The 22,100-nt window shown below is 41.7% G+C and overlaps 2 protein-coding genes across 3 annotated transcripts; one reads left to right on the plus strand and one right to left on the minus strand.

The window, feature by feature from the left end:
- The first annotated feature begins 626 nt into the window (after positions 1 to 626).
- trim25l (tripartite motif containing 25, like) lies at positions 627 to 14,533 on the plus strand. 2 transcript variants are annotated; one of them, XM_053636733.1, is made up of 21 exons: positions 627 to 1,305; positions 2,295 to 2,390; positions 2,701 to 2,934; positions 4,257 to 4,413; positions 5,474 to 5,539; positions 6,505 to 6,549; positions 6,662 to 6,703; positions 8,335 to 8,397; positions 9,228 to 9,293; positions 9,587 to 9,643; positions 10,010 to 10,072; positions 10,227 to 10,292; positions 10,392 to 10,463; positions 11,439 to 11,507; positions 11,583 to 11,654; positions 11,741 to 11,800; positions 12,026 to 12,076; positions 12,197 to 12,214; positions 12,573 to 12,635; positions 12,785 to 12,850; positions 13,462 to 14,533. In XM_053636733.1, the coding sequence occupies exons 1-21, from the start codon at positions 649 to 651 to the stop codon at positions 14,037 to 14,039; spliced, it is 2,661 nt and encodes an 886-aa protein (XP_053492708.1). In that variant the 5' UTR covers positions 627 to 648; the 3' UTR covers positions 14,040 to 14,533. The 2 variants fall into 2 exon arrangements, with proteins under 2 accessions (XP_053492708.1, XP_053492709.1); XM_053636734.1 differs by having other exon boundaries at positions 6,665 to 6,703.
- A 657-nt stretch (positions 14,534 to 15,190) lies between these two features.
- LOC128614976 (zinc finger protein 239-like) lies at positions 15,191 to 19,961 on the minus strand. The gene is made up of 2 exons (XM_053636743.1): positions 19,882 to 19,961; positions 15,191 to 19,433 (listed from the first exon to the last, which is right to left on the minus strand). The coding sequence occupies exon 2, from the start codon at positions 19,364 to 19,366 to the stop codon at positions 18,551 to 18,553; it is 816 nt and encodes a 271-aa protein (XP_053492718.1). The 5' UTR covers positions 19,367 to 19,433; positions 19,882 to 19,961; the 3' UTR covers positions 15,191 to 18,550.
- Positions 19,962 to 22,100: the final 2,139 nt, after the last annotated feature.

Here is a 22,100-nt window from a genome sequence, read left to right on the forward strand (position 1 = left end):
ATGAAAGAACTCCAATAAGCTTTTAGAGAGGTGTCTGTAAGTTATATTAGTGCTGATTGAAGTAGTAATTTAGTGAAGAGCTTGGTCTTCAGTCTTGGTTTGAGACAGGCAGTGACTCAGCTGTTCAGACAGCCTGGGGAAGTTCATTCCACCACCTGAGTGTGGGACAGAGGAGATTCTGACAGCATGTTTTCCTTGTACCTTGAGAGATGGTCGGTTACATCGAGCCGTGATAGATATACAGTACTTCTTGCGTATTTCTTCTACCTGAATGGAGCTGTGAAGATCAAGCTGCTGGGAGAAAAGAGGAAGTGGAGGAATGGAAGAGTGAGAGCATGAATAGAAAGGGGGAGGAAAATGGCAAGCTAGAAGAGAGAGAGAGAGAGAAAGAGAGAGAGAGAGAGAGAGAGAGAGAGAGAGATGCTGGAATGACAGGTATGTTGGTCCCTGTTTTTCTCCTCAAACCTGCTCTGTGAGTGAAGCCCCGCCCCTAAACACCTGAAAGGTGACAGTGACTCACCCCCAACCCATCACACACATCCTCACAGAGTGTGTGTAAAGTTGCTTGAATTTGCTTAATGTGCATTAACTGTATTACTTTTTTGTGTGTGTTTAATGCATTAGCTCGATTCTTTCTTTTCTGTAAAAATGAGTAGAGGTCATCTGTGGACCGAGGAGCAGTTTAACTGCCCCGTTTGCCTCGACTTGCCCACCGAGCCCGTGACGATCCCGTGCGGTCACAGCTACTGCATGCACTGCATCACCGACTACTGGGACTCGGAGCGCAAAAAGAGCGGCGCGTGCAGCTGCCCCGAGTGCCGCCAGAACTTCGACCCTCGTCCTCAGCTCTGCCGTAACACCATGCTGGCGGAAGCCGTGGAGCAGCTCCGCCGGGGCAACCTCAGCTCGACAGGGCGCGAGTCCATCCGTAACGCGCGCCGTGCCGCCGCGTCTGCGTCCGAGCGGGGAGCGCGCGACCGCAAAGCCGCCGTGAGACAACTTCCTGCCTCGTGCGTGCCGTGTGACCGGTGCGTGGAGCCGAGAGCCGCCGTGAAAACCTGCCTGACGTGCATGGCGTCGTTCTGCGAGAGTCACCTCAAGCCGCACGAGACGCAAGCCAAGCTGAAGAGCCACGAGCTCATCGGGCCCACCGGAGACCTCACGCAGAAGATCTGTCCCGAGCACAAGTACCTGCAAGAGTTCTACTGCCGCACGTGCCAGATCTACATCTGCTGGCTGTGCACGAGCAACCAGCACAAGGAGCACGAGAGCGTCTCCACGCAGGCGGAGCGCGCGGAGAAACAGGTGCGGGAGAGTTTAAAGTGTTTAAACCCTGCGCGTGACTGGTGTGTCGTTTTCCAACGAGTCGACTCTTCCAACCGAGTCAGTTAGGTGAACTCTCTGAGTCGACTCGCATATCTAAAGAACCGTAACACATCCAAATGAATTTGTATAATATATTCATAATTCTCGAACGCCTTTAATCAACACCAGAGTTGTTGGACAGACTTTAGAGTCAGAGTCATATTAGGCTATTGATGCAAGATTCCTTTATGTAGGTCCTTTCTTGCTTATATTTATTTAAAAAGATTTTATAACAAGTAACATGCAAAGTATAATGTTATTTTAATAAGAAGGTAGAGAAAGATTTTTAACTACTTTGGTAGGCCGATTGTGAATCAAAAAACAAACAATCTGGCACTGAGCCACTTGGGAGCCGAAAGAGTCGGCTCTTATGAGTGAGCTGAGTCGATTGATGTGACTCACTGAAAAGAGGCGGAATTTCCATCACTACTGCAGATGCATTTGAAACATCTAATTAAACAATGCTTATACGTTATTATTTGTTAAATAACAACACATTCCTTAATCCATTTATTATTAGCGTTAGATTGTTTTGAGCACCCAGTGTACCAGTACCTGTGTAGGTCGTTACTATAGAAACGATAAAGTATTAATAGAACGAGCGTGCTAATATAAATCTGTGATTTGGAGCTGTTATAGAAAATTAATCAACACCTTCTGACCAATCAGAGTTGAGAATTGAACAGCACTGTGCTATAAAGCATGTTAACACTGATGTCATGATAGTACTGCTCGTTGTTGTTAGGTATTAGTGAGGTCTCATGGGTTCTGTGTTATGAGTGTTAGAATGTCTTATAAAGTGTGTTAATATTATTAGAGAGTGTTAGTGTTAGTGTATTATTGTGGGGTAACTACATATTGTATATTTACAATAAATGATGCATATTTTAAATGTTTAATAAGACGTCACTGCCTTTTCCCCGTCTCAGAAAACCCTGTTGATGGTTCAGATGGAGAATCTGCAGAAGCTGCAGGAGAGAGAGAAGGAATTCAAAGACATGAAGAAAGTCCTGGAGACCCTCAAGGTGGCCATCATTAATTCAATAACACACACTTTCATCTTTTCAAACACAGATTAAAGTATTTAACAGTCCGTGAACGCCCTAAACACACCCTGTGCTAGTGTTCGAGCCATCACACAAGTTAAACAGGTCTGAATGTGTGTAAGACGTCTAAAGTAGCTGCTTACGTCAGACATGAATGGAATAGTTTATCTAAGCCTTTATCTGTGTGATGTGTGTGTGTGTATGTATGTGTGTGTGTGTGTGTATGTGTGTGTGTGTATATGTATGTGTATATGTGTATGTGTGTGTATGTGTGTGTGTGTGTGTGTAGTGCTCGTTCGACACAGTGAGCGAGGAGACGGACACGGTGCTGTGTGAGCTTCAGCGCTCGGTGCAGTGTCTGGCGGATCTGATCCAGCAGGTGATGAGCTCCAGCGGGCAGGAGAAGATCAGCGAGGCCCAGCAGCTGGTGGACAAACTGGAGAAGGAAATCAGTCAGCTGAGGAAGAAAGACTCTGATTTAAAGGAGCTGGTGACATGTCAGGACAATATCTACTTTCTCAAGGTACACAAGCAAACATACACCTGGAGTGTAAAAAAAAAAACATGGCAAATCCAGGGTTGGCTCCTTGGTTCACTTCACCTCGGGTCACTTATTTTTATCCTAACTGTTACACAGTGTTGGGAAAAGTACTGAAAAAGTGACAGTATCAGTAATGTGACAGTCCTACGCAATTAAACAACTTTCAAATACTGGCGTCTGCATTCATTGGATGCATTACACGGAAATATAAATAAAATGCTAATAAAAGTCACAGGATCCCATTCTATGGCTGTATAGCATACACTCATTGGCTGGATGAGAGAAGGAGAGAGCTTCAAGATGTTTTAAATAAAATTTAAGTAAAAAGTAAAGAGGCAATGAATAAATAAAGAATATGCGCAGCTAAGAAGATAACAAACTGGGTGTATAGAGTACAGGAAGCCATAGGGGTCAGAAAGGTTCAGGTGTACAAGGCAGAAATGACCGGAGGCAACAGAACTAATGCTGCGTTCATGGTGCCTTGTAAGTACACGTTTACACCTGTAATGATGTCACCGAGGTAGATCTGACATCTAAATTGTTAAATAACATGGACGCCTGCACAAACGCATGTGTTCTGTTTGCTTTGTCAGAACATAAAGCTGATAAAAAGCTACTTTAACCACACTTTTCCAGTTACAGGCCTGTTTTTCTATAGTGAACTTTAACCATTCATGCAATATTTGGGGTTGAAATTGCAGCACAGTGACAGCAGCGGGTAATATCAGGTAGCATTAGCAACAAGCTAGCCAGATAACATTACTTGTGTCAGTGGTATAGATTTAACCAAGTACTGCACTGTGAATTTATATTAACTGATCTAGAGCCAGTCCTGCTCGTTTAAAAGTAGAGAAAGGGGATTTATACTGCTCACAGCGTGAGCGGCCATGTTGATTTCATGTCGCTCTGTAAACAGATGAGGAAGTGGTAGTTGAGAAAACTACCCCAAGTTGAAATTTCATGTTGAGGAGGTGTTTTCTGTGATTTTTACTAGTTGGAGGCGAGGACTTCCAAGTTGTTGCGAAAGTGTGGATAAATAAACTACAGAGGGGTTCGATTTCGTCATATTTTAACAAATAATATGTCACTGATGAAGCATTGTTTTTTTTAAATTGTAATAATAATAATAATAGCAATGAATCTTTTCAAAACTGATAGAATAATAATTTCATGTTTAATATTAGACTAAAATACCAATCAGTGATCCAGATCATTCATTTAGTTCAGATTTGGCAGTTTTATCAAGTCATTTAAATAATTTATCTACATTTCCTGTTTGATTTTTCTCCTTCTGCTCACACCAGACGTATCAGTGTCTTTGCTCTCCGGAGCTCAGTGAGCTCGGCGGTTTCACAGTCAATCTGGACGCCTCGTTTGATCCTGTACAAACCATCGTTTCGGATCTCAGGGAGAAAGTGGAGAACACGTGCAACCAAGAGCTGGACAAAATTAACAAGACAGGTCAGCAACACTCCCAGACACAAGCACACAGATACGTACAGTATACTGTTTATTCTGCATGAATTCAAGCTCACATCCTGCGTGCATTGAGAACGTTTTGTTTTTGTATGAAACACAAGATAATTCCTTAGTGATACACAATGACTTGCTCCTGGTTAATCGATCAGTATGAGTAATAAACTGGCCACTTGGAGCATGTGTATAGTATGTACCGTATATTCCCTTAGTGTTGGAATAGACAATCTAAAGATATATTACAGAAATCTGGATGCAGATTTAGGTCCATAATGAACAATCCAGAACGGAAGATGGCAAGAAAAAACTCCCTGAGCTGACACTAGGAAGAAACCTTAACATGAACCAGACTCAAAATGGAACCCGGTTTCTTCTGGGTGAAACCGGATAGTGGGATTATACCATAAATGATTACGAAGCTGTAGAAGACTAAAGACAAACAGTACTCGGTGTATTGAAAGGATGTTTAGTGTGAGAAGATTGTGAATAAGAGTCCTGGGATAAGCAGAGCACAGGACAGTCTTTATGATTACAGCAGCAGCATTTAAGTACAAAGCTACAGTGTCCAAAAGATTAAAACCTTTTTTTGTAATTGTGAGACTTTTTAGTGTATATTTAGTGTATGCATGGAGGAAAAGTAGAGTATCAGGATGAATCAGGCAGGTCTGGAGCGAAAGAGGAGCCCTAGGAGTAAAAGTGTATTAAAGCATCAGAACACCTCACTCTCTATGCCCATGAACCCCTCTCGATCTGTGCCTTTATCGAAGAGAAGAGCTGTTTTTACAAAATATAGTCAGACTGAGACTGAGCTTAATATTTCTGACCAGGCAGACAACATTTAAATCACTCCCACTGTTCATTGTTGGACATTTTTGCTGTATGTGTATTACACTCAGCTGATCTTGATGATCTCACCTGAGGTGTTGATTTGGTATACGGTTCAGTGTACGGTTCTTGGCGATGTATTATCGCCACGCTTTCCTTTCTCAATCACGCAAGCCTACAAGCTGCTGTGCAAACCCTAACGCCATCGGTTTTCCTACAGTGTTCAACACAGCGCCGTTCACAGTGACTGAGCGACAGAGCGGACAGAAGCCGGCCATTTTGAAATGTGAGTAAAGTCCACTACTGATAGATAGATAGATAGATAGATAGATAGATAGATAGACAGATAGATAGATAGATAGATAGATAGATAGATATACAGACAGATAGATAGATAGATAGATAGATGGATAGATAGATAGATGGATAGATAGATAGATAGATAGAAATAAAGACAGATGGATAGAGATATAGACAGACAGACTGCTATATAGATAGATAGATAGATGGATAGATAGATAGATAGATAGAAATAAAGACAGGTGGATAGAGATATAGACAGACAGACAGACAGACCGCTATATAGATAGATAGATAGACAGACATAGATAGATAGATAGATAGATAGATAGATAGAGTGCACAAGCATGTGTATCCAGAATAATAACAATAAACATAAACATATTCAGAAGTAACTTATAATGGTATACTCCTATATAGGATATAAAGTAAATATAGCTTTATATTCACATGATGAGTGTAATCAATGGTGCAAAAAAAGCAAGTATGGAACTACGGATACAGAACATCCACAGTTGGACAGTTCCATCCATCCATCATCTATACCGCTTATCCTTCAGGGTCACAGGGAAACCTGGAGCCTATCCCAGGGAGCATGGGGCACAAGGCGGGGTACACCCTGGACGGGGTGCCAATCCATCGCAGGGCACACAATCATACACATTCATACACTACAGACACTTTGGACATGCCAATCAGCCTACCATGCATGTCTTTGGACTGGGGGAGGAAACCGGAGTACCTGGAGGAAACCCCCGGGAATCAAACCCCCAACCCTGGTGGTGTGAGGCTACCGTGTTAACCACTAAGCCACCGTGTGCCAGTTGTACACTGCAGTAATATGAGTAATAAGCAGCATGAGTGCAGTAAGCAGAATGCAACTCTGGGTTAATGTTGATATAACTACTTAAATATAAAGCTGTAAACGTGTTTTCTCTCTGTGTCCGTCAGTGTTTTCTGGAATCGGAGCCAAAACATCAAGCAGTCGCACACAAGGTATCATCTACATGTATATGTAATAATATCTGATTTTACTCTTTTTTTTTATTTTCAGGCTTTACTCGTTAATCTCATATGCCTCTGTGTGTGTGTGTGTGTGTGTGTGTAGCAGGTCCCCCTCCACTGCCCTCTGTGAGTGTTCGAGGCCCAGGTAACATTGCAGTAACATATCCATTCCAAATCTGTCTGTCTCTAAAACTGTCTATGTTTTAAACAGTCCCTAAATCTATCTCTAACTCTATTTCTACCTCTTAAACTGTCTGTCTATGTTGTAAACTGACCCTCTGTCTCTAAATCTGCCTGCACGTCACCAGTATTTATCTATCTGTATCTAAAACTATCAGAACTGATTATAAATCTTTGTCCATCTGTAAAACTGTCCACAGAATATTAGGAGGCGAAATTAGCCACAACATGAGTTTGTGAGGGTATGTGTGAGAGAGAGAGAGAGAGAGAGAGAGAGAGAGAGAGAGAGAGAGAGCGAGCGAGCGAGAGCACCTTGGGTATATAGGCATGTGCCAATTCAAAATTTTAATCTCATAACATAACATTAGTGCTGGGTAGCTAGCTAGCTAGCTAGATAGATAGATAGATAGATAGATAGATAGACAGACAGATAGATAGATAGATAGATAGACAGACAGATAGATAGATAGATAGATAGAGTGCACAAGCAAGTGTATCCAGAATAATAACAATAAACATATTCAGAAGTATCATAGATAGATAGACAGACAGACAGATAGATAGACAGACAGACAGACAGACAGATAGATAGATAGATAGAGTGCACAAGAAAGTGTATCCAGAATAATAACAATAAACATATTCAGAAGTATCATAGACAGACAGACAGACAGACAGATAGATAGACAGACAGATAGATAGATAGATAGACAGACAGATAGATAGATAGATAGATAGACAGACAGATAGATAGACAGACAGATAGATAGACAGACAGACCGACAGACAGATAGATAGATAGACAGACAGATAGATAGATAGATAGATAGACAGACCGACAGACAGATAGACAGACAGACAGACAGATAGATAGATAGACAGACCGACAGACAGATAGATAGACAGACAGATAGACAGACAGATAGACAGACAGATAGACAGCTAGACAGACAGATAGACAGTTAGACAGACAGATAGATAGAGTGCACAAGAAAGTGTATCTAGAATAATAACTATAACATATTCAGAAGTAACCTCTGACTGGGGTTACTGTCTGTGAGTTCTCGTACGAGCCTTGCAGTGAGTGTTCTCCAGATCCACCGCCCCCCTGAACAGGATAAAGCTCTAGCTGAAGATGAATCGATTTCACAATAATCTACTTTTTAATCATATCCGAAAATATCGTCATGACAGAATGTTTCGAAATGTAGTCATAATGTAGCTGTTCCTGTTTTCATCGATGCTCAATTACCATTTTATACATTTTACATCATCAATTCTAGCACGCTGTCCACACGACCTTTTCAGATTAAATTAGATTAGATTAGATTGGATTAGTTTGGCATTTTACCGTGGCCAAATATTTCAAATAACAGCAGCCATTCCAAAGCCAATTTCTATACGAGACAGACTTCATCCTGGAATAATCCCCTTCCAGACATGCTGCCTCCGACACAAAGTGATAATATCTTTTATTTGTCCATGAGAGCAATATCATACATGATGAATATCAGGGTGTAACTTATTACAGTTCGACACATGCGGATTTCTATGTGGATGAGATGTTTTACCAAAGATGTCTTGTCCTCGTGTTAGTTGATAGAGGGTCAAACTCCCCAAGACCGAGAGCGAGCTACAACAGAGAGGAGCGAGAACAAGGTATTACACACACACACACACACACACACACACACACACGTGAATGCATGTACTATATTGTATCATCTTTAATCCTTCATAGAAATGAGTCATTCCTATAGTACAGAATGCACACAAAGGTCAGTGTACCCATATTTTACAATTTATCTATGAATAAGAAGTTAAAGTTGAATTGTCTGACTCCCAAAATTCAACTTTGCAGTTTGTACATAAACAATATATAGGCACATTTTTTTTTTTTTTTTAAATTGAAGAAGGCCATATTTATTTTACTAATCCTATATTTCCATACATTATTTCATTTTTTTTTTAAAAAAACTAATTGTATTTTTTTTTTGAGTGATAACATTAAAAACGTGATTTTATGATAATAAAGTAACATCTGTAGAACCTAATACACTAAATGTCCCCCTGATATGAATTTTGTTTATTGCCTTTTTCCGTTTCGCCCAAATGGTATGCAAATCTTTGCACTCGACTGCACATCACCCGGCGATTTTTAGCCTTTAAATAAGCTACACAACATCCAAACATCTTCCCTCCTTTTCTCTTCGGTAGAAAAGGCTTTAAGAGTAAAATACTGAGAAGACTCACAACAAATAAGAGGAAATCATTTGTATTTCAATGTATTCAAATGCTTTTATTTGAAACCATGTATGTATATATGAAGCCAAATCCTTCATATATACATACATATACTGTCATATATATATATATATATATATATATATATATATATATATGACAGTATATGTGTGTGTGTGTATGTATATGTATGTCAGGTGTCATATACAGTATAAGCAGACTTTTCATTGTGTGTTTTGTCTCAGCTAATAACCGGAGTGTGAGATCTCTGACACCAAGAGAGACGCAGAGGAGAGAGGAGAGAGAGCAAGGTGATCTAATCATACCTCCCTGTACAGTAACAATACACTCCGTAATTACCGGACTATAAAGCCTACACATCTAAATTCATTAATCAGGCTATATCATTTGTGTACATTAGTGTAACAGGTGGTTTTTTTTTTCTTTCTTTTTTTTCTGACATTTATTACAGCCTTTTAAATGGCACATTGATTCCTCTTACAAGTTGAATAGACTATAAAAGCATTTTATAGTCCGGAAAATATAGCACATATTTCATTCACTATCGAGGGTGTATTTGTTTTTCCATGTCCTTCGTGTACAGAGAGGGAGATTCAGAACTCGGCAGTATCTCAAGGCAGAAGCACAAGTGATAACGTGGGTAAGATCACGCAAGAAAACCTGTGTATTTTAGTGTCGTCGTTTTATTTGCGGTATCTTCAACAGTGAGACCTCCGGTGATGTAGAGTAAACTGATTCACATTAGCTTTGTCTAATTATCCTTGTACGGAGACGAAAAAGAAAACACAAATGCCATTGCTGTGTTCTTTCATTATTTCCGCAGGGTTTTGCCTGTTTTTAAGAATCAAATGCTGAGATTGTGTCTGAAATGCAAGCTGAATAATACAGATTAGGGGCAAATGCTGACATGTTAATTGATAAAGCAGGCTGTGGTTTAAAAATAATGTGTGTGTGTTGCAAGGTTGCACATTAAAAACAGTTTACGCATTCATTTCTGCCTCGTTAGCTGACACTTGGAGTATACGCTCTCTACGCCAGTCGACACAGAGGAGAGAAGACCAGGAGCAAGGTGAGACACACACACACACACACACACACACAAAATAGTGGATGCTCATGAATATTTACGATCGAGTTCTGCATATACAACGATCGGGCCAGGACCGGACCTTGCACGTAGATAGACAATCATTCACATACACGTCTCTTTTTTTTCCTCACAGCTGACAACTGGAGCTTAAGTTCTGTCAGGTCCAGAGGCAGACCGAGGAGAGACCAGAGAGAGACAGGTACGTTGCATCTTAACACGCATCTAACTCACACTCGTTTAACATCTCTCTCTCTCTCTCTAGCTCTGTGTTGATCTGTCTCCGTGTCCTCTCTGTTAGCTAATGGGGAAGTGCAGAGTTCCCAGAGAGCACAGGAGACAGCGATGACCAGACAGCAACCAGAAAGGCAATGTAAGATGCAGAACACACACGCGGGGTTACTCTAGGACAACCACATTCTGAATCTGAATCGATACCATTAGCACATTAGATTGAGAAGAAAGAGGGTGAAAAGTAATTGCGTTTATACAATTTATACAAATAATGTTAACAGGAAAACAAAACAAAACAAAAAACCTAGGGATTTCCCCCCCCTCTTAAAACGACAATAACCACGGACACGAAGTAACAAGGTCGTCTTTAAATGCGTGAATGTTTTTGATTAATTGATTTCAACTACCACAAGCCTGGTACATGTATTCTTTTGGTGTGAATGTGATCTTTTTCTATCAGAGCAGGCGTGTGTGTACAACAGTATTGCCATGCCTGGCTAGCTCGTGTTATACAAGAACAAAATGATGCAAAGACATAGCCAAAAGTTTGTGGACAGTTGATCATCACACCTACATGCTTGTTAAACGTCCCATTCCGGATTTATTCTCCACTTTGCCGTTATGATAAGCTCCACTCGTCTGGGACGGCTTTCCACTAGGTTGTGGGGCGTGGCTGTTGGGATTGTGAGCATTAGTGAGGTTGAGATCAGACTCTGATGTCGGGATGTCGAGGACGCTCCAGTTCCAGTTCATCCCAAAGGTGTTGAGTGGGGTTGAGGTGCAGGAAACTCCAGTTCTTCCACCTTCTTCCAAGCTGGTATTCAAACCGTGACTTCATGGAGGTCGCTTTGTACACAGGGGCACTGTCATGCTGGAACAGGTTTGGGTTTCTTAGTTCCGGTGAAGAGAAACTGTAACGCTACAGCACACAAAGACTTTCTATATGATTGTGTGCTTCTGACTTTATGGGAACAGTCTGGAGAAGAAGAAGCACATACTGTATACTGTATGTGTGATGATGTGGTGTCTACATACTTTTGGCTATATAGCATATAGTAAGAGATCACACAAACAAGCATGCGCGCATTTTAACACTCTAACACTTCTCTTTCAGCCGATAGCTGGAGCTTAGGTTCCATCAGGTCGATCAGAGGCAGAGAGAAGAGAGACGAGAGAGAGACAGGTACACAGTGTCTTAACGTAGAGGTAAGGTGCTGATTATTCTTCCTGACACACGTTAAACGTCTCTCTCGGTTAGCTAATGCGGATGTCCCGAGCTCACCCAGGACACAGCAGACGGCGGCGGCCAGACAGCAGCCCGAACGACAATGTAAGATGTTTTACTCGCACAAAAACAGCGCTCATGGTGTCGAATGCACGTCTAATTGTTGTTTCCTTATTGCGGTGTAAAATCAGCCGATCGCTGGAGTCTGAGCTCACTGTTACCGAGGAACCGGAGGAAGAGACAAGAGTCAGGTGAGAGAAGGAATAATCCCTGAGCCGCTCACACGGACACACCCAGCTGTTTTATTATCTCCGTGAGGTATTTCCACTGAATCGTGTCTACACCTGAGCCAAATCCCAGTTCGAATGTCTAATGTCAGTATCGTGAATAACGTTTAGTTCTTCATATAAAACTGAACCCCACTTTGAGAAGCTTCATTCAGGCATTAGTTACGCACTGATTTTCTGTTCTTCTAGTGAAACAGGCCTCACCTATACAACAGGAAGTAGAGTCTCTGAAGGATCAGTGTAAGTCACACCCACTCAATACACTCAGCTTACTCCTGAAGCGTACATGCTTTGCATTTTTTGTATCCTGTTTGAGAAATTTAACACTAAATAGTTTTTTTTCTCTCTCTCTCTCTGCAGGGGGAAACCAGACTGAAGGTAAAACTTATTATAATTATAATTATACACATACAGTTGTGCCCAAAAGTTTGCATACCCTTTGCAGAATCTGCTAAATCTCAATACTGCCTAACAAAATAAGAAGGCTCATAAAAATCCCATGTTGTTTTTTATTTAGCTCTGTCTTGAATAAGCTATTTCACATAACAGATGTTTACATATAGTCGACAAGATAATAGCCGAATTTATAAAAATGACCCCGTTGAAAAGTTGGAATTGAATTAGATGGTTCGTTCAGGGTTCTGAAACTTTCTACTCGACGATCACTTTAACTGTTAAAATAAAAAAAAAAACCCAGACCTAATGGTGATTTTGGTCTGATTGTTTCTCTGCTCAGTAAACCCTGGTCTTTTCCTGGACTCTCCTCCCGCAGACTCCTCCATCATCCCTGCCTTTTCATGTGAGCGTCTTCATCATCTCCTCCTCATCTCCTCCAACTCATTCCATGCATAAAATCCCCCTAGATGCTGCATTTACACTTATACACATCCACATAGAGTCCCTTCATTTCTTCTAACAGCTTCATCGTCCCACTTTCTTCCCCTGCAGTGAGAGAGATCGATATCGACAGCATCCAGGCTCCCGAGCCGAGGAGCAGAGACGAGTTCCTGCAGTGTAAGTGCATACAGACTCACACACACTGAGATCCAGTTACGTACACGGTGTAATATACTCAGATTACTACTGGATCACTGCTCATTTTAACGACTTTAATTGGAGACATTAGACTTCCATGTGGGATAGTTTATTGACATGACACCGAAAAAACAACGGATTTTATGTCAGAAACCAAATGGTAACCCGGTTAAACCTACTCGTGTCTGTTTCCTTTCTGACGATATTAATTTTGAGATTTTTGACTCACGCAGTACGCTGCTTTGTATAAAGCTGTAGTTAAGACCGCGATTGTCAAGTCCAAGACCAGGACTAACCAAGACTGGGTCAAAAACGAGTCTTAAGGGGGTCCAAATGAATGCGTCTGCTTCAATTGTGCATATTGTCTAGAAGAACGAATTACTTCTTGACAACGTTGTATATACTACTTTATTTTAGTGAGACCAATGCCCAAGACGCAGTCCAAGTACATATGCCAATTAGTCCGAGCCTAAGTCCAAGTTAATACCGAAAACGTCTTGAGACCGGAGTCTATTACAACATCTAAAAACCCACACATATTAAAGAAAAATAATTAAATAAAACTCTCTCTCTCGCTCTCTCTCAATTAGATGCCTGCGAGCTGACCTTTGACCCCAACACGGCTCACCGGCGATTAGTTCTCAGTGAAGATGCCACCAAAGCGACACTGCACACCGCTACCCAATCGTACCCCGACCTCCCTGAGCGATTCGACAGCTGGACGCAGATTCTCAGCCTCCAGCCACTCAGCTCTGGCCGCTGTTACTGGGAGGTGGAGTGGCGTGGGCGGGGCTCTTCAGTGGGTGTGGCCAGTACCTCTATGCCCCGTAAAGGTGCGGACGCAAGGGCAGGGCTTGGCTACAATGGCCAATCATGGAGTTTGGAGTTGTCAGACATGTGCTGCGCTGCTATGCACAACAACCAGAAGCAGGAGATCTCAGTGACGTACTGCCCCCGAGTGGGCGTGTTCCTGAACCAGGAGGAGGAGTCTCTGACCTTCTATGGTGTTGATGATGTGCTCGTGCACCTACACACGTTCCACGGCGTCTCGTCCAGTCGGCCGCTGTTTGCCGCTTTTGGAGTTGGGAGCGGCGTCGGAGTCGGCCTCGACTTCGCCAACGGAAACTTCAGCGCGTCTACAGACAGCGTTAAAATCTGCTCCCTCTAACCCAGATCATTCCATAACCTTTTCTCCAGATTACTGATATGATTTGGAAAGATATAGTAGAGTATCACGCAGTCCTCATACTCGTGTGCCAGAATGCCATTTTAAAAATTCAATATTCTTAAGCACTAAATGTTTTTTTGCTGAGTTTAGATTAGCATTAGTGCCTTCATGTATCATGTATCAATCAGAGTAATTCTAGCCAATCACGGTCTTAGGGCGTTTTCAGACCTGTAGCTTTCCCCCGAAACTGTTACAAATTGTTACATTGTCGCATTTTCTCCTTGGCTCGGTTCACAAGGCAACGTTTCAAAGCGTATCAAAATGTGTTTATGTGAGTCACACGTGAGGAATCTGTCCTCTCATTGGTCAGAGTGCACCTGTTTATGAGGGAACGTAAGCCTTCAGGAGAGAGTTGAGGTAGGAGGGTGCTGTTCCAGACAAGATCTTGTACGTGAGCATCGAGGCCTTGAATTTGATACGGGCGGCTACAGGAAGCCAGTGGAGGGAGATGAAGAGGGGTGTGACATGGGTCCTTTTGGGTTACGTAAGAAGAAAATGAACTCTTTCATCCTATGAACGTTTGAAAAGAATGAATCGGCTTCAGATATCTGCTAAGAGAGACTCGGTTTCATTATACATCAGAACTTCTAGCACTGTTTACTCAGGAGGATTGTTAACTCACAAGGTTTGTAGTTTAGAGTTAGCTGGTGTATTTATTAGCAATACAGATAGCTAGCGTTTTCAATCAGCCACTGTTGATTCACCACGGAAAACTTCCGTCCAGACAGCGAACACCACAACATCAGGGTGTTCTGTTTCACTCAGACCTTCAGCTAGATCGTTTTTATGTAAAGGCTTTACTTTTCCTCATCCTTTTTCTTTCCTTCAACTTGTTTTTCCTCAGAAACTCCTTTTGTTTTATGCTCTTGCTTCTAATTTTGCTTCATTTCCGAGCTTCATGAAGTCTATGTATAAATACATAACTGGAGCTCAAATGCTATTTAAATAAACGATAAATAAACCGTGTGAGCAGTCGTGTCGCGTGGCATCTCCGAGTGAATCGTCAAGAGAGGACTGCAGCCTAGAGCCCCTGCTACATGGGTCTTTCGTACTATTAAGTGGAAGCTTTTCAGTGAATATCACCCCTCATACCCCGGATCCTGCGCTGCCGGATTCCCAAAATACTTTCCGTCCCTCCAATTTTTTCACAATCTTGCGATCACAGAAACGAACTCTTCAATATCCTGAGACGCTTGCCATTTTTCTAAATTACAGCTGAATGTCCGCAGATTTGAGCCAAGACGTGTCCGGTGATGTCATGTCCACAGCACAATGGATGGCAACCCATTTGTTTGTGACCAGCATTCTGCACTTCCATCCACCTGGAGTCCCCAGAAGCCTGGTGTTGGATCTGCCTCTGGTAGTGGAGTCCCATAGGCCCCCTTTCAAGAAATTGAAACGTACTTTTCGCTAGTGATTACTTTAGCACAAAGTGTAAGGAAACTAGTAGCCAGATAACTTTGATACGTGTGGTTTGACGTCGTTGTTTAATTCATGATTTCTACCCAAGTTCCCCCAGTTCTGCAATGCTACTGACCTCACAGTGTTCCATGAGAGCAAATCTGAAGAGTTCCTTGTCGTGCTCGGTATATACAGTATATACGGTCCTATCTAAACCAGATGGCAGTCATCCAGTCCTCAGACAAACTGTTCATTTGTCACAGAAGAAAGAGGCAATGGGTTCCAATATCTACGCAGAGGCTTGCGCACCAGGTTACGGGTCCGTCACGGTCACGGTGTATAGATCGGCTGAACGCCCAGCACCTGGCATGTCACGTTTGTTGGAAATCCTTTCATAGTCTAAAGCGAGCGAGAGTCAGAAATCTGGTTGCAGAAACGATGTTTTTCAATCTTGGTTGCGGAGACGGCAGACCGTACAGGATTTGAGTTTTTTCACGATTGTTGCAGGCCAAAATGCTCGAATTTTCTGCCTCAACTTTCTAGATCTGCAGAGGATTTTTGTGGAAAAACTTCTCGAATTGGCGTAATTGTTTCGCACGCTCTTTCGCCGAGATGTTCGTTGGTAAATGAGACTTTTTAGCTGTACTCGTGTTCGGCGCACGTGACTCGCGGAGCGTTTGGACCGAATGCACGTTGCGATGATGTCGCATTTCGGAAAAAAAATGACGAGCTCCTCTGTAAATCGTGGAGTTAGATCGATTTTGCGTTCATTTCTGCGATTGCGAAATCCCGGAGGGACCGAGAGATGGTGTTCTTGAGTGCTCAGCAAACAATAGCACGTACAACACATTACCACATAATACGGCATGAGGTCAATAATTACACCTGAATATTGACTCTTTCTTGTTGCAAACCTGCACGCGGGGTTTTATCATCATCGAGGATTACTGCAGATCTTCAACAAGGCGAATTGTTAACCTTTTACGAGCGCGTGCACACACACGCTCGCCCTCACGCGTTCTTGGGTAGAAGATCCACGGTCCATAGTTCATGGTTCATAGTTCCGACATGGTTACACAAATGCAACCTCCAAATTAAAATAACATGCATGTTAATTCATTATTAGACAATTTTATCGGGCTGATGCAATTTTTGTCGAGGAAAATGATCCACATTAAAAAAAAAAAAATTTAAAAAAAAATAGAATCAAGAATTAAGCCAATTACGGTTAAGCAGACATTAATGAAGTCTTACATTATTAACGTATTACCCGTCGACGTTCAATAAGAATAAAATGCTAACATCTGCTACTTTAATTAAACATGTATTATAATTAGGGCTGCAAAAAAAAAACATTTTAATAGTCAATTAATCAACACATAATCAGATTAAATGTGGCTTGTACATGAGAACTGCTGTAATAAATAACCAGTTAGCATTTTTATCGGCTGTTTTTTTGCAATAAGATAATTCAAATAAAAATCATATAGAATGAGGAACAACTCAACATCTTGTTACTTGACTTTCTCCTCTCTGGTTAATCAAGCGATGACTGTTCTCGTAACAGGGAATAATCCACTGGAATTAATAACGGAACAAGCCAAAATTAAACGGGTTAAAAATAAAAAAAAATGAACTTTACCAGCACATATACATATCAAGCGTATTGAATGGAATGTAAAATGAGGCTAGAACATCGACGGTTTCGTATGTTTCAGTTACCGAGCACGAGCTTTCGGCTATTTTTGTTTTAATGCTTTTTGCACAAAACAGAAGCGATATTTTAAGAATGTCGACAAAAGATAAATGCGAATGTTCTGCGTTTATATTAAATGATGCTATGCGATTAAATCTGGGTTTTAAATCTCCTCTCGCTGTAGTCGCTACAATTAAAACATGGCTGTCGAGCTGACGAGTGTTGGGACGGTGATTTGAATGGCATCCAACGCAACAGGCGTGGTAGTGTTTAATAGAAGGCGACGAAAGGCATTTTAACGCACGCGATCGAACGGAAAGGCAAGCCCGTTCTACCTGGCAGGATTTCTGGGAGATCGTAGTGCGTAAGGATTTTACAGAGGATCCAAAACTTCAGAATGTTAGTTAGTTAGAGTTAGATTTATATAGCGCTTTTCTAGACACTCAAAGTGCTTTACGTAGTATAAGGGGGAAATCTCCTTAACCGCCACTAGTGTGTAGGATCCACCTGGATGATGCGACGGCAGCCATAGTGTGCCAGAGCGCCCACCGCACACCCGCCGTTAGTGTAGAGGAGAGTGATGTAGCCAATTCAGAGATGGGGATTATTAGGGAGCCGTGATAGAGAAGGACGAATGAGGGAATTTCACCAGGACCCCGGGGTTATACCCCTAATCTTTTACGATACGTGTCCAGGGATTTTTAATAACCACAGAGAGTCAGGACTTCGCTTTACCGCAGACCGTGCTGTTTTTACTGTAGTGTCCCCATCACTATACTCAGGAATTAGGACCCACACAGACCACATAGTGAGCGCCCCCTGCTGGCCCATCCAGGTACTGGTCAGGCTCAACTCTGCTTATCTTCAGTGGGAAACCAGGCGAGAGCCGCAGGGAGAACGACCCACTTAACATCAGGCGCTCGTGGCACCTGCCGTATTATTCCCGAAGGAGCCAGTTCCGACCGAGAAGCGCAAAGTCATCGCTCTTTATAAACTGGCTACCTGTGCAGAGTACGGGGTGATTCTTTTTGTCACTTTGTCATGTGACCTAAATGCGATAAATGTGTTTCCATTTCATTTTCTCGTAATACTGCATTGTCGAATTGTCTGAAAAACCACCTCGTGAGAGCTTATAAACTTTTTTCCTATCTTTGAGTCCCGTCCCGTCCCCCCCCGCCCCCCGAAATTCACGCGTTTCAATTACCCGATTATTAGTTGGCGATTTCAGACGAATCGTTGCAGCCCTACGTCGAACACTTTGGAGCAAAGTAATAATGATGTGTAATAATAAATCTTTGCACCTTTTTTCAAAACCAAGAGCTAAACGAAAGGCAAAACCTAAACACAGTAATAATCAGATTTCTTGACTTGACGCATTCACGTGTGCCGCCTCCGCTGTAATGCACTTGTGTGTCTTAAATACACTCGAATACGCGAAGCTCAGTCCACAGCGCGAGCAGTGATACGGCTTCTCTCCGGTGTGAACGTGTTGGTGCGTTTTGAGGTTTCGACTATCGCTGAAGCTCTTCCCACAGTATAAGCACCGATAAGGCTTCTCTCCCGTATGCACGCGCTGGTGTAGCTGGAGATGACTCTGCTGCCTGAAACTCCTCCCGCAGTCCGAACAGTGATACGGCTTCTCGCCGGTGTGAATGCGCTGATGTTGCTGGAGCGTGTCCTGCCGCCGAAAACTCTTCCCACACTCCAAGCACTCATAGGGCTTCACTCCTGTGTGAACACGCTGGTGCAGCTGGAAAGTACTCTGCTGGGTAAAACTCATCCCGCAGTCCGAACAGCGATACGGCTTCTCTCCCGTGTGTAGGCGCTGGTGCTGTTGCAGGGTGTCCTCTCGGGTAAAACTCTTCCCGCAGTGCGAGCAGCGATACGGCTTCTCTCCCGTGTGAATGCGCTGGTGGCGTTCCAGATGTCTTCGCTCAATAAACCGCTTCCCACACTCCGAGCAGTAATACGGTTTCTCTCCCGCGTGGACGTAACGGTGCGTCTCGGCGCTTCCCAGATCGTCGAAACTCTTCGTGCACCGGTACGTTCCCGGCTGCGCTTCTCTCCACGTAGTGTCAACGTGCTGAACTCCAGGTGAAACCTGCTCATCGCTGGAGATTCTCGTGGGTACGTTCTCGTATTTAACCTCCTCCGATTTCAATTTCATCATGGTGAATATGAGGTTTGTTTGGAGGAGCACAAAAAGGAGGAGACTGCCGTCAGGAGCGTTCTCATTCCTGGGACAAAGAAAGAAAAACAATACCTTGAAGAAAAGCAAAAAAAAAAAAAAAAAAAAAACATAAAATATAAGAATAAACCTATAAGACAAAAACAATGATTCTTTTTTAATTGATTTATTTGAGCGTTTTATAAGAATTCAATCCTTTAATCACGTCATTTCATCCTCTTCTAATAACAAGCCAGGTCATATAGGGTATATAAATGTTTATTTTTTATTTAAATTTAAAAAGAAAATCAACTAAAAGCTACAGTGTTAATCATTACATCAGTTTTGTGACCTGTCTCAAAGGCTGAATACTAAATAGAGCGCTATTGGCTAAAGAGTGCACTACATAGGGCACATATAGTAGTAAGTCGTTCCCTATGTAGGGCACTTAGACAGGAAATAGAAGTGTATTTGGAGTTCAGCCACTAGCTCAGCTAGCAAGCGTTAGTAGAACTTACCTTAAAGCAGGCGTTAAAGCCGAACGTAGTTAACCATCTCAGATACACATAGAATACCTGTCTTTTTTTAACTTTCCGAGATATAATTCATGTTTTTTTTATATATATATAATAATCCTGTAACAAAAATGTTGCGTTTATGTTCAGGTCAGAAGGCTAATCTGGCTCTTCTGCAAAAACGCAGCGCTTCTTCTTCTCCTTCTTCTGGGTATTTATTGACAGTTTCGTTTTTGTGCGCATTACTGCCCCCTACCGTGAGTGAGTGTGTATTTCACCAGAGACCTGTTCAGCAGAGGTATTGACCCGTGTCGGTCACGTGACGTGGTTTATTAGCCGCTAATTCTTTTTTTTTTTTTTTTTTGGCCTGCATTACTGCTCTCTACTGTCCGCCATTTTATTTCACCCTTGTCTTCCAGTGTACGAGAATTCAAAATGTTATTCTGTACACAATTTAAAACATTTTACACAATACTCATAAATGATTCGGGAGAAAAATTTACATTGAGCTTAGCTGCCAAAACACAGGCCGAGCTAGTCAAGCTGGTAGAAAAGAAACAAGTTTCTGAATGGACACTACTAATGCTAGTCATGCTAATCATAAACAACTTACTGATTATGTTTTTTTTTGTTGTTGTTGTTTCAACATTTCTACAAACCAGTTGAAAGTATAACGATTGAACATACTGTATATATGTCAATAAACTTTTACACAGAGGTAGTTTTCTGCCACGGTATTAAATGAAACGTGGGGAAAATATTTTTTCATTGCTTTATTTAAAAAAAAAAAAAAAAAAAAAGGGAGGCAAGAAAAAAACAGCACTGATTAGGATTTAAACAGGACAACATTCATATCTCTGTGCTTATCAATGGAATATCATAAACACATCATCATCACCACACACATCATCTCCACCGCTCACCCTGAGTGTCTGAGAAGATGTGAGGATGAGGAGAGTAGCTCCGAGGACAAGACGTGTCCGGTGTCCAACATGGGTTAGTTTTGGACTGGAGCTACAAGGCTAGTCTTTCTCGTGGAAAATCTTTCCCAGAAATATGTCATTAGGACACCATGGGACGTCTATTCTATAAACGTACAAGTTATCTACCTGGGCGGCCATTTTGGACAACCAGAATGATATTGCCTGAAAGTTTGAAAGCAGAACTTACAGCAGAAAGCTGGAAGTGATTATGATGATGATAGATGATCATGTAGTTTCAAGTTTCAACTTCATTTTCTTCATTGCAGGCTAACTTTACTATTTGCTAAAAACGGCGCATTTAAATTAAAAAAAAAAATTGTTTAAATAGGGTCGTTAGAGGAAGGGAATACAAACTTTGTGTACTGTATGTATACACAGAAAAAGCCTTGTAGCTCCGGTGCCAGAGTAAATTCGGCATAAACAAACGATGTACATTTAATTTTCATTTAAATAGCTACTGTTACAAACACTGAGCCAGTCGAACCCAAATCACACGCTGTGCTTCTTTGCAACATTCCAACAATGTGTAAATCCTGTACAATACATCACGTGGCAATAAATTCCTTCGGCAAGTTATATCAACTATATTAAATGTTTTCATAACTATCTAAAGCAGACGTCTCGGTGACGTTACAAGCCACGCCCCATTTCAGTGCATTATCCAATGGCTATTAAAAATGGCACTATAATAAAACGCAAGACTTTGCAACTACAACCATACATACAAGTTTAGTTTACAAAAAAAAAGAATAATAACAGTAATAATAACAATAACAACAACAACAAAAGCAGTAATAAAGCCCAACCAGCAAAAACGCTGGTCAAATCATGTTCGTTTTGGTTTGGACCAGGACAAAAAAGGTTTTAAAAAGTCGAATCCCTTCTTAATCTTACCAAAATAACAAACTCATAAGCAACATATATTAATGAAATACCTCTTCTAAATGAAAGTGCTTAATAAAATTACTTCATGCCACTAGCTTACGGTTATGTTCTCTTGCTTGTACATACTACTCTGTCATTTAATAATAAATACCATTATGTTAGTGGGTTAAAATAAAAAAAAAGTGCTTTGAATGGGGGGGAGGGGGATGTGGAAAACTGAGCGTCATGAGAAAATACCATTCGCAGTGGTTGGTACCGATATTGAAGTTATTGATCTGTGTGTTATGTGTTACTGCTCTTAGCCAATCACAACACGCTGTACCGGAGTAGTACTAATGAAGAGCGTTAATGACC

Source organism: Ictalurus furcatus, chromosome 11 (genome assembly GCF_023375685.1).
Source record: "Ictalurus furcatus strain D&B chromosome 11, Billie_1.0, whole genome shotgun sequence".
Lineage (NCBI taxonomy): Eukaryota > Metazoa > Chordata > Actinopteri > Siluriformes > Ictaluridae > Ictalurus > Ictalurus furcatus.